Source organism: the organism of the source record quoted next, unplaced genomic scaffold (assembly GCF_019419815.1).
Source record: "Pyrus x bretschneideri cultivar Hongxiangsu unplaced genomic scaffold, Pyrus_bretschneideri_v1 Contig2, whole genome shotgun sequence".
NCBI lineage: Eukaryota > Viridiplantae > Streptophyta > Magnoliopsida > Rosales > Rosaceae > Pyrus > Pyrus x bretschneideri.
In genome coordinates, this window is record NW_025999501.1 from 14127743 (window position 1) to 14145496 (window position 17754).

At 37.5% G+C, this 17754-nt stretch overlaps 2 protein-coding genes across 5 annotated transcripts; one reads left to right on the forward strand and one right to left on the reverse strand.

Moving 5' to 3' along the window:
* Nucleotides 1-4236: 4236 nt before the first annotated feature.
* On the forward strand, nucleotides 4237-9752 carry LOC103963568 (cation/H(+) antiporter 20). 2 transcript variants are annotated; one of them, XM_048583667.1, is made up of 6 exons: nucleotides 4237-4421; nucleotides 4553-5075; nucleotides 5890-6395; nucleotides 7974-8900; nucleotides 9217-9594; nucleotides 9631-9752. In XM_048583667.1, exons 1-6 carry the CDS (start codon nucleotides 4239-4241, stop codon nucleotides 9649-9651), a joined length of 2538 nt encoding a protein of 845 aa, XP_048439624.1. In that variant the 5' UTR covers nucleotides 4237-4238; the 3' UTR covers nucleotides 9652-9752. The 2 variants fall into 2 exon arrangements, with proteins under 2 accessions (XP_048439624.1, XP_009374674.2); XM_009376399.3 differs by having other exon boundaries at nucleotides 9217-9752.
* A 1634-nt stretch (nucleotides 9753-11386) lies between these two features.
* On the reverse strand, nucleotides 11387-15431 carry LOC103963567 (probable ADP-ribosylation factor GTPase-activating protein AGD6). 3 transcript variants are annotated; one of them, XM_009376398.3, is made up of 4 exons: nucleotides 14404-15431; nucleotides 14198-14287; nucleotides 12215-12716; nucleotides 11387-11764 (listed from the first exon to the last, which is right to left on the reverse strand). In XM_009376398.3, the coding sequence occupies exons 1-3, from the start codon at nucleotides 15226-15228 to the stop codon at nucleotides 12216-12218; spliced, it is 1416 nt and encodes a 471-aa protein (XP_009374673.2). In that variant the 5' UTR covers nucleotides 15229-15431; the 3' UTR covers nucleotides 11387-11764; nucleotide 12215. The 3 variants fall into 3 exon arrangements, with proteins under 3 accessions (XP_009374673.2, XP_048439625.1, XP_009374672.2); XM_048583668.1 differs by having other exon boundaries at nucleotides 11387-11818; XM_009376397.3 differs by having other exon boundaries at nucleotides 11387-11815; nucleotides 14404-15429.
* Nucleotides 15432-17754: the final 2323 nt, after the last annotated feature.

A 17754-nucleotide genomic window follows, 5' to 3' on the forward strand; every position in this document is an offset into this window, starting at 1 on the left:
AAAGTGCCAAACAAAAGGGGTTCCACTCACACTTAAAAAGAGAGTTTGTACTCTTTTGTTCTATGCGGAAGCTCCATATGTTTTTGTAAACACGCAAAATAATCAGGTTGTCTTGATGATAAAATTAGGGTTACAATCTCTGAGTACAACGCCTGATCCTTTGATTCAATCTCAAAAATTCGAATTTAATTAGGATGGTGAATCCTTGATTTTGAATTGGGCTTGCGATTTCTTGAAGGGCCGTCAAAACTTGATCTTACACAAATCGCGACCACAAGTAGTGTCATGTGGTAGGTGATTTTTGGCTTTGATGGTGGATGAATCGGTGCATGCGCTTGTTGATTGTCCACGAATGGTAAAGAATGTAGAGAGCTTTATGAGTCTTTCAGGTTTGTAGGGTGTCTAAGTGTCAATTTCTTTGTCTTGGAGGCTCGTATTTACAAGACTCTCCATGATTCTTTGCATTGAGTCAATTCCTTTTCTAGGCCTTAATTTATGGAGTTTTCTCCATGAATCGTCTTGATTAAAGTTTGATTTGAACTTGATTTGATATAAATGTGAACCAAATCAAATAAGTTGGTAATTTGACGAAAAAATTTAATTGATAAAACAACCAAAGCTTGATTTGAACCGAATCAATTAATTTGAACCAAATCAGTTAATTTGGTAAACCGTCGAAGAACTTGAGTATAAGCTTGGACTTGATTGATGTCCAATTTGATATAATCAAATAATTTTGAATTAATTAAATGACTTGATTAATTCTACGGATGGAAGGATTTGATTGAAGTACAATTGTAACATCTCACATCGCCTAGGGAAGTGGATCATGTAAGCCTTATATGTATATTCCCATCTCTACCTAGCACGAGACCTTTTGAGAGCTCACTGACTTCGGATTTTGTAGGAACTTCGAAGTTAAGCGAGTTCGCGCAAGAGCAATCCCATGATGGGTGACCCACTGGGAAATTATTGCGTGAGTTCTAAGAAACAAAACCATGAAGGCGTGGTCGGGGCCCAAAACGGACAATATCGTGTTACGGTGGAGTTGAGCCCGGGATGTGGTGGGGGCCCGGGCCAGGATGTGACAACAATAACCAATTTGATTTAATCAAATCATTTAAATAAGTAATTGTTTGGTAAATTGACCAAATAATTTTTTTTTTTTGTCGAGTTTACCAAATTGACATAATTTGTATATTTGTATCAATGTCAAGTTAAAAGATAATTCCCCAATGTCACTCTTGATGACTTGTCTATCTTAGATGAGTCATGCCGTGTATGCAATTTGTGAGACCCAATGTTTGCGCCACATAAGCCTTGGCAAGTCAAAACTTAGTGTATATTTTGATGATTTCTTCTTCCAAACATAGGGTAAAAGAAATGATTAATTTCCATCACACTACTCTTTGTTAGTCTCCTCCACTCCCACTTAATTGTGTTTGTCCCTTGATTTTATCGCAATTTATTTAATTATGTGACTATAAATAAGAAAGGAAGTAAAAGAGGGTAAAAATCGATAGAGTGCAGAAAGCGTTTCTCATTTTTAATACTAGAGTCGGATGAATTTTGGACCGTCTACTACTGTGCAAGTACTAATCTTTGACATTGTGGGGTAATATTAATGGACAGGCACGCATTTGATGAGTACAAAGGATTATTATTGTTTGGTATTAGTCGCATTATGTATGGCCCAAAGTTGATTGTGATCATTATTTAAGTGTACAGTTGCCACGGGTCAGGTTCAATGTGGAGTCGTGAACAAAATTGCAATCCTTTTTTGCAACAATCTCGTGATATTCGCTTGATCAAACTTGAAAACAAAAAACATGAAGTGTTTGGAGTTTTGGGTTCACTTTGGTTGGTAACATGGAAAGAAGAATCGGCATATATGGAGACAAGTTCGTTATGATTCATTTCATCCTATTCTTTTTACAAAATCAAGTACTATATTCATTAAATGATTTTAACAGTATCGAAGATATGTATATACCAATGTTAACGTATTGCATTAACAACAAATACAAGTAATATTGAAGAATAGAGCATATAATAAAGGTCTTCGAGCATTTGAGTAAATAACTTTAATCATTTGATCTCAATTACTTGGGTTAACCAACTAGGTTTAAAATGAATGAAACTCACACGGTCCATAATACGTGAATGTCTAACTGGTTAATAAACAACTAAGTTTAAAGTACCAACTAACTATTAATTTACTGATATTAGATATATGTTTCTCTCTAATGCCGAAAGAGTCACAAGTTCAAATCATCCTCTTTATAATAAAATAAGGGTAAATATCAGTTTATTACCTTTGTGTTTCATGGTTTTCAGTATTTAGTACATCAAGTTTTTTTCGTCCCGTCATAACTAAAGTGTAAATTTTGGGACAATCTCGTACATCCGTTAATCAAACAGTTAAGCCTTCCGTTAATTGATGACATGGCGTCCACGTGGATAATGACCGGGCACCACGTGTCAATAAGGGTACCACGTGGATATTAAAAAAATTAAAATTACAAATTAAAATTTAAAAATTACAAAATTACAAAAAAATTTAAAAAGCTGTTCTTCCTCAATCCCTACCGTCCCTCCCTTCTCCCTCCCTTCTCGGCCTCCACCCATATGTGCAAATTTGGACGTAAGGGGTTAGGGCTTTTGCCGTGACAAGCTTCAGAGGGCTTAGCTTGCAACAAGGGCGGAGCCAAGTACAAGGCTCCCTTAGGCTATAGCATAGGAAGAGTTTGGTTCTTCAAGCTTAAAAATATTAATTTTTAGGTTAGTTTATGATTTTAATTGTCATATTTCGCATAAGAAATGAAATTTTTTTACTAGTATGCCTGTTTTTAAGAATAATAAGAGCTAATAAATGTTAAATAAACTCATCACTTTAACCAATATTGTATTTAATAGGAATAAATTAAAACTTCCATATCACAAATGGTTCCTTATTTTATTCACTTGAAAACTTTGAAGATTAGAAACCTAAAAAACATAGCATAAAATTTTTGTTTCAAATTACTACATTCAAGTTTTTACTATTATATAACTTTATGTAGGCAACATAGGATTAAAAACTTAATTTCGTAGTAATAATTTTAGCTTAGCTCACCCAACAAATAATTTCTGACTACGCCATTGCTTGCGATCGCCGTCGACAGCAAGGGAGGACTCTCGGGTAAGTTGATTTCGTTCTACCCATCAGCTGAATTAAATTGGGTATTTGAAGTTCATAGTCCTAGCATAATATTCAAGCATCCAAACTGTTGATTCAAATTATCAGAACCAAAAAACAGAGTCTGAATGTGGGGTTTTTTTTTTTTCAAAGAATGTTAAATTTCAAATCTTAATCTTGGATTATCTCAATTGGGATTATTATTTTCTACTTTTGTTTATGGTAAAAGTATTCATTGGACTTTAATGAAGTTCCTTGTATAATTTGATGTTATTTTTTGTGATTTGATTTGGTGTTGTATTGAATTATTTCTTAGTTTCTGCTTTGATTTTAGATGTTGGGTCAGCTGGGATTTAGTAAAGATTCAAACTTTACGATTTTTGTGATGGATGATTTTATAATTTGTCGAAGTTGATTTCAGAGTCGTTTCAATGGAGGATGCACAAGAAGTATCTGATATAAAGTCAGACAAAGTGGAGATGGTGTGCGGAGAGGGTGTGCAGAGGAGGATATAGAAGAGGGTTAGAGAGAGAAAGTGGAGAGGGTGTGCGGAGGAGGAGAGAGAGGAGGGTTATAGAAGGGATGGAGAAGAAGATGTTCGAAGGAGAAGAACATTTTTTTTTTTTTTTTTTTGTAATTTTGTAATTTGTAATTTTTTTTAATATCCATGTGGGATCCTTATTGACACGTGGCGTCCAGTCATTGTTCACGTGGACGCCATGTCATCAGTTAATGCAAGACTTAATAGTTTGACTAACAGATGTATGAGACTGTCAAAAAAATTACTTTTTAGGTATAACTTTGGAATGAAAAAAACTTGATATACTAAATGTTAAAAACCACGAAATATGAAAGTAGTAAGCTGATATTTACCCATACAATAAAACAATGGATCATCAAATGCCAAATTACGCTTTTGTTGCCCTTCACTGTGTGACCTCACTTTAATTACCCTTACTCACAACGACAAAAACCAAGACTCGCTCTCCCTCTCTATAAATTGCTTAGTTTTCCATGATATCCTATTATATACAGCTACTAGCTATTTGCATAACACACGATGGCTCTGGTGAATGTAACTTCAATCAAAACTGCATCAAGTGGATTATTGCAAGGTGACAATCCTCTAAACTTCGCCTTCCCACTCTTAATCGTCCAAACCACCTTAATCATCGTCGTCAGCCGCTTCCTCGCCTTCCTTCTCAAACCCCTCCGCCAACCCAAAGTCATCGCCGAGATTGCTGTAAGTCCTACTCTCCTAATTTATTCGAACTTGAGACATGTTCTAATTTGTATCGAGGTAATCATTTACATGTGTCTAATTCTTCATAATTAATTCTTATTTTATTTTTTCTCATTTATTTATTTGTATAGGGTGGAATATTGCTTGGGCCGTCAGCCTTTGGAAGAAACAAAGACTACCTGCACAAAATATTTCCCTCATGGAGCACTCCAATACTCGAAACCGTGGCAAGCATTGGTCTTCTCTTTTTCTTGTTCCTCGTAGGCATTGAGCTCGATTTAAGCTCAATCCGACGTCGTAGTGGCCGAAGTTCATTTGGCATAGCCCTCGCTGGCATATCGGTGCCTTTCCTATGTGGCATCGGCGTTGCTGTGATCCTCCGGAGAACGATCGACGGGGCTGACAAAGTCGGCTTCAGTGAGTTCGTTGTGTTCATGGGAGTATCGCTTTCGATCACGGCCTTCCCTGTACTCGCCCGCATTTTAGCAGAGTTCAAGCTTTTAACTACTAGGGTTGGCGAAACTGCCATGGCTGCTGCCGCGTTGAATGACGTCGCTGCATGGATCTTGCTCGCTCTTGCGGTGGCCTTCGCCGGTGACGGCGTTGGTGGCCACAAGAAAAGTCCTATGGTATCAGTCTGGGTCCTCTTATCAGGTTTGTCTGGTCCAAAAGTTTCCACAATATGCTCGATTTTTTTTTCATTTTTTTTTTCTTTTCACAAGTTTCTTTTTATTTTCCATTTTTTAAAATAAACAATTCGTGTAATTGTAGTCGTGACCTACTCCAGTAAATGAGAGATTGGGTACTACTTTACTAGTGTATTTAGGACATAGTCATGTGCTATACTATTTCACTTAAGGTGTATTTAACTTTCATAGTTTTATTAATATATTTATCTTACAAGTGAAATATATACTAATTCAATCGTACGTTTGTATTCTAATGCATGAAATAATATATGACTCGTTTAGATGTACTTTTGAAATTACTGAAAACGTTTTTACAAAAAATGTTTTTGGGTTTCAAAAGCATTTGAAGTGTTTTTTGCAAGAAGCACCAGTTATGTGTTTCTTCCAGAAAGCACTTTAAGTGCTATTCCAGAATTTACTTACATTTTTACTAAAGATAGGTTCTAGAAACATTTTCACCAAAAGCACTTTCAGTTATTTTAAAAGCACATCCAAACGAGCTCATAATGGTCCGTGACAATTGTTTATAAAACACGTATAACTTATTTCTCCACTTAAAAAGTAAATAAATTAATATGTTATCAAAACCTCCCTATGAATTGAGTTTTACATAAGTGGCTCACTGTTTTTTAGTACAACGATATATTTTACACTAAAAGAAGGGTGAGAACTAGTATACAACGTGATCGCTTATCATTTATTTAATATCTATATTTTGTTTAATATTCTGTATTTTTAGACCTTGGTAACATTGGCATTTACTGCCTTGTGAATCTCAGGTGTTGCATTTGTTGCTTTCATGATGGTGGTGATCCGACCGGCCATGAACTGGGTGGCCCGTCGGAGCTCCCCAGAACAAGATGACGTAGACGAAGCCTATATATGCCTAACCCTAGCCGGAGTCATGGTATCCGGATTCATTACTGACCTAATTGGTATCCATTCTATATTTGGAGCCTTTGTCTTTGGTCTAACAATTCCCAAAGAAGGACAGTTTGCAGACAGATTGATAGCGAAGACTGAGGACTTTGTGTCCGGTTTGTTGCTTCCACTTTACTTTGCATCAAGTGGGTTGAAGACCGATGTAGGAAAGATACACGGTGCAGAGGCTTGGGGGCTGTTGGTGCTCGTTATATCGATCGCTTGTGCCGGGAAGATTTTGGGGACGTTTGTGGTGGCAATGACGTTTATGATTCCGGCTAGAGAATCGTTGACGCTTGGTGTGCTCATGAACACCAAGGGGTTGGTGGAGCTCATTGTTCTCAACATTGGCAAGGAGAAAAAGGTCAGCTAATTATTATTGATTTAATTTTTACCACAAATTTCCATTATAAAAGCAAGTATGAAATTTACAAATTACTAGTAATGGAAAATGAAAAGAAAAAACAAAAATTTAGATTGTACTAATAGCCAGAAAGAGTAATTAAAACTGTGAATATTATCTTTGGATTCGGAAGGGATGGTAATCATGATTTGTCACTAATTATTCCACTTAAAAAAAAAATTAAAAAAAAAAAGTGTCATGAGATGTTAGGGAATCAATTGCAAAATCAAAATCATTTGAAAACAACAACTCAACTTTTCCCCTCGTCTCTTTGCTTTTTTGAAAGATTTCTTAAAAGCTTTTGCCAATCCATGAATCCCTTGGTGCGTTATGGCAATTTCTCCCCCCTGCATGATGACAGACTTCGAAAGTTTAATGTCGTTGAAAAGATTAAAAGCATGCATATCTGGCTTAGTTGTCTCGTCGGCCTTTGCTTTATTGTGAATCCATCCAAAAATAAAGTTGGGTGGTATATATATTCTATCAATTATTGCTATAAGAGCTAAACTTTTTTAGGTTAGGACTTTTGGGTTGTTCTGGTATAGGCTTTGACGAATCTCCAAATCCCTTAAAAGGATTTGGATCCTCTCCGGATCCCTTCCCTAGGGATCTCGGAGATCAAGACGTAAGGACCGTTCATCAAAGATCGTACGATCACAATTAAATATTTTTTATATTTTTAAAAGTAAAGCAATCATGTTTTGTGTAAAAAGTATTTAATTATGACCTTTCGATCTTTGATGAACGGTCCTTGCGTCTTGATCTCCGGAATCCCCGGGAAGAGGATCCGGAGAGGATCCAAATCCTACTTAAAAAATATTTGTAAGTAGTGGATTCGTCTTGTTGGACAAGATTTTCCTCTTTAATCCACCTTTTGCCTTTTTCAGTCTCTTCCGTAATTTAAATAAAGTTAGCATAAATTATCTTATCGGTTGTGTAAAAAAAAGCCAAAAACTGTCTATTTGAGGAGGCTTTTTATATATAACTTTATAGGAATTGTCTGTAGCATAGTGTTGTTCTGGTCTGTGCATTCCCAGAAGATGAATGGATCAATCTAAAAGGTTATCGTTTTTATGGGGAAGTATGATGCCAACTCCAACGCGTTCGGTTTGGTCATTATCCTTCAGTGACGACTCACGATTCGTCAAAACCATCAACTAATTAAGTAGAATTAGGAATTGTTCGTGTTCGAGGGAGACTTCAGCTTTCTACTTTATAGGAATTGTTTGTTAGCACAAACATAAAAAAAATAAACTAACTAGCGAGCTTAAGAAAATCCATGTAGTGACATGATCATATTAATCTAAAGTGTTCGTATAATTAAAACACGCTGGAGTAATAACTTGGATCGTCATGTTCCAAAGACATCTTATATAGTTATCGTTAAATCCCTCTACGTGTGCTAGCAAGAGTTCTACCATTGGTTTCTACATATTAGGTTACAATACCGAATACAAAGTATTATGTGCAACACGCGTAGCACCAAAATTGCTGACATCGTACATAACTTTTACAACTTTCTCTTTAATTAAATCTCAGGTGCTTAATGATGAGACATTTGCTATTCTGGTAATCATGGCACTCTTCACCACCTTTATCACTAGTCCATTAGTGATGGCCATTTACAAGCCCGCACGTGGCATCTCAGTTCGCGCTCACCGTAAGCTCTGTGATCTGTCAACCAGTGAATCCTTCAAGGACGAGCTTCGAGTCCTGGCGTGTGTTCATGGGCCTGCCAATGTGCCCTCACTCATTAGCCTCATTGAGTCCATCCGAAGTGACAAGAAAGCCCAACTCAAACTCTTCCTCATGCACCTTGTGGAGCTCACTGAGCGATCTTCTTCCATCATCATGGTCCAACGGGCCCGAAAGAATGGCTTTCCCTTCTTTAAACGATTGGGCCGCGGCCCATGGAGCCAGGGGGTTGTTTCAGCCTTCAAGGCCTATAGCCAATTGGGCCGAGTATCGGTCCGACCCACAACCGCAATTTCAACCCTGTCCACAATGCACGAGGATGTTTGCCATGTGGCGGACGACCGGAAGGTGACGATGATCATCTTGCCATTCCACAAACAATGGATGCGTGAGAGCGATAATCATGAAGCGACGGAGGTTGTTGGCCACGGCTGGCGAGGGGTCAACCAGAGGGTGCTTCAAACTGCGCCATGCTCCGTTGCAGTGATCGTTGATCGGGGGTTTGGTAACACCGGAGCCCAAACTCCAAGGCCTAGCACCACTGTGACCCGACGAGTTTGCGTTATGTTTTTTGGTGGGCCTGATGATCGCGAGGCCTTGGAGTTTGGTGGTAGGATGGCCGAACACCCGACAGTTAAAGTGGTGGTTGTGAAATTTGTTGAGAAAGAGGGCATGGAGAGTAATGGGATCATGTTAAAGCCTTCGCCCTCCAAGTCTACCGAGAATAGCTATTGTTTTTCCACAGCTAAAATGGACCGAAAGAAAGAAAAGGTATGCATGATGTTCCAACATTTTGAAAATTATTTACCTCTCGCCGGTTCGATACTCTTTCTGGGACGTGAAGGGAAGATTTTCTCATCTATTTGATCATTCACAAATGCACCTTCATCACACGGGTGTCATACCCTAAAAGATTAGTCTTTTTTCTTTTTTTTTTTTCTTGAAAAGGAGATAAGCTGGTGGTTTCGCTATAGCAGTCCACCATTACGAGGGCCGGAAAGACTCACAGAGGGAAATCACACAAGTTTAGTGTATACGTTTATCATTTTTAATTATGTCTTAATCTTTTGTAAATTTTGATCATCAGGAGCTGGATGAGGAAGCAGTGGCTGAGTTCAGAAGCAAATGGGATGGGAAAGCAGAGTACATAGAGAAGGTGGCAGCCAATAACGTTGTGGAGGGGGTTTTGGAAATAGGAAGAAGTGGAGATCATGACCTGTTAATCGTAGGCAAAGGAAGATTCCCGTCACGCATGGTGGCAGAATTGGCCGACCGCCATGCAGAGCATGCAGAGTTAGGCCCCATTGGAGACATATTGGCTTCATCGAGCCAGGGTGTGGTCTCCTCAGTGCTTGTGATTCAACAACATGACGTAGCTCATGCCGTGGAGGCTCCGGTGTCGAAGGTACTGCACGGTGATTACGAAAGGTTCATCGCGGATGAGTCCTCCAGTTCTGTGCTTGAGATCTCTAAGGAATCTGTCTCCAGTTCTGTGCTTGAGATCTCTAAGGAATCTGTCTGACCCAATTCGCTAATTAACAAGTACAAATTAAGTGTTTAAACGTAAGTCTCTGCATGTGTACGCTAGCTCATAATCACATGGTCTAATGGCATTGGTCTCTACTTTGTTAGAGGATTTTAGTGCAAATCTTATAAATGACAGTTATTTGAACGAAAAGGAAAAAAAAAAAAAGAAAAAAAAAAGAAAAGAAAGTGAATGTTCATAGATGATGAATCTGAATAAATTCATCACTGAAATTGAGATTGGATATACATATATTGCCACTAAATAAAAAAATAATAATAAAAATAAAAAATAAAAAAAACACTACTTACGAGGCAAAAATAATTCGTCTCCTAAATCAGACATTAGTGGCCTAGGTTCCAAGGCAACAGATATCCATCGAGCAAAAGTCGTCACGTAAAACTCATCACACAACTTTTAACCGAGGAAATTATATTCCGTTGGACAACTTCACCTTTTTAGACGAACGTGCCAACGGACCTTCGTTGTGTAAGTCCGTGTTGACCTTAGAGATCCGATGAAAAATTTTGCTTTCCAGATTCTAAAACGACTAGATGTTTGCTATTTTGATCCTGATGGCAGTTTTTACCACCTTCATGACAACTCCAGCAGCGATGACCATTTACAATCCTCATAGGATGTCATTGCCTCTCAAAATCCCCGTCTCTTACAGGGACAATATTTCCGACCAAAACCTCCAAGAGACGAAAGGACCTTCAAATCCTTCATTGTAGGCACTTCAAGTTCGAACACAAGTTTGGTACAATGCGGCCCACAAGAATAAGTCATTCAACATCTTTGAATGTTGTAATGTTGTCGAAGGTTGCCCGAAATACAAAATTGTGACAAATGGTCTAGTAACATGAACTACGAACATTATAGAAAACATTGTAAGAACTCAAGATTTATCCACCATTAAGGCTTAAGAGAGATTTTAATTTTGGCATGTGAGTTTAAGTTGGGTGTATGGTTTATATATAAAAAAAAATGAAAGGATCGAGTTGTAGATGATGCCACGTGGCACGCTGTAATTGGTTGAAAATCTTATCAAAAATCTATCCACAAGAATTCTAATCATATAGTAACACGTGACGCAATGTAATTAGTTAAAAATCTTATCAGAAGGCTATTCACAAAATCCAAACCCTATAGTTACAGTTTCTTCTTTCTATCTCATTTGTCCTTATTTACGATATCAACATATCAATTTACGCTTAGCGTATTTTTAGCGCCGGCTGTAGGAGAAATACTTCAAGAAGTTATTCAAGGGCATTCCGTATTACTGAATAAGACGCCTACCCTACATAAATTGGGCAAATAGGCGTTCCAACCCGTCTTACGAGCTCATGAAACGTGACATTACGAAATTGGTTAAAAATCTAATTGAAAATCAAACCACAAAAATTGTGATTTCGGATAATAACATGTGACGTGATGAAATTGGTTAAAAATCCTAACAAAAATTAGATATAAACTTATCTTTTATTATTATAAAAATAATTTTTTTAATACCAATCCATCTACAAAGCAGAGCTGCACTCGGCCAACTATTATTCACTAATTCCCTTAGTGGAATGGACTTGCTCTAAATGGTTAAATAGAGCAGCTTAAGTGAACGGAAAGAATGGAGCGGCGCAGGGATTTGAGAAGCCGAACATGGTCATACTATTCAGATGATTGCTAATGACTGATATTTGAAAGGGCTAGCACAAATCAGAACACGAATGAGGGATAACAAACAAGAACAAATGCAAATCATTTCATTCCTCAAATCCCACAAACAAATTCAAACTTTCAGTCCTCTTTTGAATCGGGCAATTAACCCTCCTTGTTGGTAGTTGTACATACATAAACAACTTTTGGAAAACGACGAATATCCCAATTAAGTTGCATAAAAATCTTTTCCAGATGAAAGAAAGAGAGAGAAGAAAACTTTACTGCAAATATACTAACCTCAACAAAAGTGTCTTTTCCATGGAAATGGATCTAAATTCCAACAAATCACCAACCAATTAGTCAGCACCAGCTGCTAACAATTCCGCCTCCATCAAATTCCATATCCATCACCTAGGTATCACCCTTGGCATCCATCAGTTTTGAGTTCTAATTTGTGTCCGCGACATATGGGTTAACCAGAAATTGCAGAGACCACGTGAGGTTCCTACTTGGATATACAATGCAAAACAGGAATAAGAACTCCAAACTAAATCCGCAACTATCGCAAGCCAAATTCAATTCAAGACAAATATCATTTCGAGAACCCACATGTTCCTACTTGGATATACAATGCAAAACAGGAATAAGAACTCCAAACTAAATCCGCAACTATCGCAAGCCAAATTCAATTCAAGACAAATATCATTTCGAGAACCCACATGTTCCTACTTGGATATACAATGCAAAACAGGAATAAGAACTCCAAACTAAATCCACAACTATCGCAAGCCAAATTCAATTCAAGACAAATATCATTTCGCGAACCCACATAAGCATGGTAAAAAGGTAAGATATGGAAAAAGTTATAAATAACCAGAAAATTAGTTCCCTGTATTACACTAACCTTAGTTAAAGCCTCCCCCAGTCCACGCTGAATCAGATTTCCCATTGTGACCAGCCTTTGAAATAGATGTACTCTGGTAAGCATTATCATATCCATCATCTTTCCCATCATCCCAGCCAGCCCAACCATCATTGCTATTGGATCCCGTTCCTTTAGTAGTCTCTTGCTTCCTCGTGTCTTTTTGGTCCCAATCATCCCAAGAACTAGAGCCATAAGAATTAAGATTCCCACTCGATGATTGCCCCCCTACGGAAGAAGAATTCCATTCTTTGTTCTCCTGTTTAAACTCTTGATAGTATCCATTCTGTTCACTATCATTTCGTTGCCAGTTATTCTCAGCTTTCCAGTTTGTTCCGTCTTTAGTGTACTCTTCAACCTTCTGTGATGCCATTGCCATGACCCCTTTCATAATCCCCCAAGTCCTTTGTCCTATCTCTGACGTCTTTGCCGTGACAACATTAACAGTTTCATTCACCTTGTAATCATAGCCGCCTTCTTTCACCTGTTATAAAAGTTCGATCATACAACTTCATTATCAAATTTCAGAAATGGGCTAACCTTTAGGTCTATATTAATTATTACTGGTGATTGAAGAAATATAGCTTTCAATTTATCTGTTTCTTGTAAAAATAACGGACAATATTAATTTAATGTGAAAATATTGTGTACCACATCCACATAACACAAATGCAACTAGAACAATTTCATGGAAACTTTGTATAAGATTTCTAAAAGGAGCTTTTAAGTGATGTTTAGTGGTCGCTCTCTCTCACACAAACTTGCAGTCTCACACACACGGATTAGGACTGAAAACTCTCATATCCTTCTTGAAAATGTTAAAAAGAAAGTAAAGAAAGAGAAACAAAAATGCGTAAATCACCCAGATGTGTCTTCCTTCCGATATATGTTCTTTTTCCCTCCATTAATACATTTTTTAAATATTTTCAAACCTCAGGATATTTAGGTTAATCAATTACAAAAGGAATAGGAACAGCCAATGGCTATCCATTTGGCCAACCTGGGTGTTTGCTATGTGTTAATTGAGGTGATATGTGATGAGTAGTGGTAGTCGTGGTGGCTTGCCAGTAATTGAGGCCATGTGAGAGATTTTATGTTTGTAATTGTTTGAGGTAGACTGTTTGGTAATTGTTTCTATGTCGATAGGAGATGTTATGGTTGAAATGGTATTTTGGGATGCTATTTGTTGAAGTGGGGAGATCAAGGTGATGAGGTGTTTAATACAACCAATGAGCAAGTCATTAGTTCTGAGGAGTTTAACCCACTGTATGTGGAAATGGAGGGTTACAAAATAAAACTTGTGAAACAGTTTGAAAATTAAAAAGAGTTACTTGGTGAGGCAATAGAGAAATGACACAATATCGAGCCTGTTCACCTAATTTATCCGAATATTTAAAAGAACAATTAACAGGGAGGAAATCACCATATTTTTTAGAGTAAAGTTGTCTTCCAGCATACTAACCATCTTCTGATTGGAATGATCAGAAATGCTTTTTTACTGAGAACTAAATGTTAATTCAGCTGAAAAGTAAGAGACCACTTTGTTTTCATTTTCCTGTTTATTGCCTTTCGCTATTGCAGTTAGCTATAGTTTCCTAGCTCAAAAGTGATGCTTGCACAAATAAGATCACAGTTAAAACATCGCTCCAAATGTCAGGCATATGAACCAAAAAGGTTATAAACCAAGAGTACCACTAAAAGCACACATTACGGTCGAAAATCATGAAGTTGTTCACTATCGAACTGACAAAGCACATAACAGTGAGGATTTTGAAAAGGAAAAAACACAACTAATAGAACAAAGGGTGCCAAACATATACCACTATAGCCAAAAGAAATGCAGCAGGCATACCGCATACGTAGTGATGCCATTGACGGCATCCAAAGTAAGTCTTAAACATGCAGTGTAGTGCATGGCATTTCAATCATATCCAAATATAAATGCCTGCCTGGATAGAGAAATACCTTAGTAGTTATCTCTTTTGTGCCTGCCTGGACTACACTTGCAGCAGACTGAGCCGCCGATGCAGCAACCAAGGATAACTTTCCGAAACCCTATTCAAATTAAATAAACGGAAAACCAAAAACAGACAGGTAGTATATATCAATATCAGCCATTTCCATCTACAATCACGAATCAAGAATTAACATAATAACAAAAGTAATGCAACCTGAGATACAGCAGACAACACATCGCCTTGCGCATTCACATTATGATTCTGAGAAGGGGCGGGGCTCGATCCGAACCCGACATACTTCCCGCCCTGTGAGGGCGGTAGCCCGTCAGGCCGCGACTCATTCTCCGCCATTTTCCTGGCGAAAAAGCTCTCCTTGTTAGCCGCAGAAGCCTCGAATTGCGATCTCGTGATGTCCTCCGTGGACCTCGATCTGGCCGGCATGCCACCTCCATATCCATCACTACCACTACCACCGTGAGCACCGCCGCCTCTAAAGTTACCGGTCGACTGATTCCTCCTCATATCGTTCGACGATCTGAAACCGTCGTCATCCCAACTATCCCACCCCCCATTATTCCCAGAACCACCTCCCCTGCCGCTTCCACCGCCGCCGCCTTGGGCCAAAGGCGGCTTCTTTTTCCCAAACCCTAGGGCCTCCTTCACGACGGGTGGGTCCCTCCAGGGACGCCCCTCGGCTAGGGCTTGAATCCGATCCCGGTACACGCTGGCGGCGTTGGTGTTGTACTTGGTGACGATATCCGTCTCCTTAGGAACGCCGTAGCTGGCGAGGAAGGCGTTGAGCTGCTCGTTGCCGCCGGCCTCCATCTTCTTGATCTGGATCTCGGACCACGAGTCCATGGTCACGGATCGGACGAAGGAGATGTGGACGCCGAGCCCGCGGTGCTTGCCGGAGCACTCTAAGCACATGAAGACGCCGTACGAAACCGAAGCCCACTGCGGGTTCTTTTGGGAGCAGTCCACGCAGATCTTGTTCCCCGGCTGCGATTGCAGGTCCCGGAGCCGTCGAGATGCCGCCATTTTTTCTCTAAGTCCGATCCGGGTTCGATCTGAATCGGATTGTACGAAAAATCGGATCAAAATTTGGAAAAATTAAAATCGAGAATTAAAAAAAAGAAAAGAAATTAAATTAAATGGGGAATGAATTGAGATGGGGAGGTGGGAGGAATGTGGGGGAGGAAGGGGAGGAGAATTATTTAGGGGGATCACCGACAGCGTCAAATTCGTCGAACTCGGTTTTATACTGAAAAGGGATGGATTAAAACCGATGGACTCCACTGCTCCTCCTGCATATCGCAAGGGTGGCACGTGCGGTGAATTTTGTTGTTTTTTATGAATTCAGAAGTAACGAACTTACCAAATTAGTTTTTTTTTTTTTTTTTTTTTTTTTTACCACAAATGGTTATTTATATTTTATTAATCAATCATTTTCGTTTTTCATGTTTTAATTCAATCAATTTAGCTTCAATGTTCAGTTCACACGTCAATTCGATTCTTGCTCTCAAATTTTGTTGGAAAAACTAATTAATGTGCTAATGTAATACACGAGTAAATTAATAAACATTAAAATATAAAATAGAAATGTTTAAAATAAAATATTAATTAATAAATAAAAATTATAGACAAAATGTCTCTCTCCCTTCTCTTCTTCCCTCTCCTCCAAGCCATCCCTCTCCGCTTTCTCATGATGGCGTCGACTTGTGGTTTGAATTTAAATTGGTTCAATTTGTGGTTTCTCGTTGTTGATGGTGTTAATGTTTGGTTTTATAAAATATAAAGGAAGCAACGTAGGCACCATAACCATCAACAATAATCTCAAGTTTTTTCGTCGAGGTGAAGAAGGCGTAAAGCATGAGGACGTTGACGATCATGATGAGGATTTTTGCATCAGAATTGGGTTGGGGTTTGGCGGTGGTTGCATGGGAGTTATGGATCGAAGAAAGAAGGAAAAAAGAGACTAGAGATTTTATTATCATTCATTTATTTATGTATTTTATTTTTAATTAAATTATTTTCTATATTTATTAATAGTTGAATTTGTTTATCCACATGGCAATTAATACATAAAGTTCTGGTACTACATGGATGCCACATCAACACACTAATAAATTTTTAAAGATTTATACGTTAAGGAACAAATTGATATACTGGAATAAACATGAAGGACCGAATTGATTGAATTGAAACATAAATGACGAAAACTATTGATTCATAAAACATAAGGGACCATTGATGATAAAATCCCTACCAAATTTGTTTGGAACAACAAAAGAAGAAATTAGTGAAATGGTTTTTTCTTTTGTCAAGTTACCTAATTAGTTTATTTACGTATTTTGTATGAGTTTGATTTCTCTTTCTTCACTTCAAGAACCTAGACGGTACAAAAAAAATTTATTTATAAATTAACAGAAAAAAAAAAAACAAAAGAATAATTACAATTAAACAGCTCTTCAAACAATTCTAAACAACTCTCACTACTCGCAGGCCAACCAGTGAATTTGATTTTTACCCAAGCTAAATAAATGAAATAGTCATCATCTTTTCCTTCAACGTTCAATGATTTTGTTGTCAAATAAATAAAACGTAGCATTATAGGTGCCTTATATGTATTTATGTTGATATTTTTATTTTAGAAAGAAAACACATTTAAAAAAGTATAATGCTACGTTTTTGCTTTCTTTCTAAAATAATTCATTCTTTAATAAATATTCAATCGAAGAAGAAACAACAAAAACAAAGAGAAAATGTAATTGGGAAACAATGCAAAAAAAAATACAATCATTGTTGTTTAGGGCTACACAAGTCTTCACTATTTCCTACCATTCACAAGTCTTCACCATTTCTTAAGTCTACAGTTTTTATTTTTTAATTTATTTAGATTTTAAATTTAAGAGTATTTATGTCTACTTAAATGAGATTTTGTATATATTTAAATTTTTTATAAAAGTTAATTTTTTGCTTTGATAAATACCCAGAACAAAGAGGCGAAGAGGAATTGATGCATATGGCGTCAGACATCTTCATCTTTTCCTATAATTCTTTTAATTTTTTTTAATATTATTTTTTTATATCCTAGTTGATGTTTATTAGTTTTTTTTTTTGTTTTTTTGGACAAAATTAGTTTGTTGTCCACTCCACGTGGCTCAAGTTTGGCCTACACATTAACAGGGAGTGGGCCCCACACCTGCCACATCTACATATAAAAGAAAAATTAACAGAAAAATTGATGGAAGTCTGACATTGCAATGTATTTGCAAAATTGATGTATGACATTGTAATGCGTAAAAGATGAGGTATAAAATTGTTAAGCGACCTAAAATTAAGATGGTAAAATGTAACCCACAAATATATATACTTGATCTAGAACTTTTGCCGAAAACTTGACAAATCGGCTGGTTTCGTTCGTCATATAATCTGTAAATGCATGATTTTAATGGGTTTTGAATCTTGAATTAACTGAACCAAACCAAACGTTTCAAAATGTACCAACTACCTCAATGGTGTACTTTGAGAGTTGTTCCAAACCAATTGCCTCTCTTGTCAAAT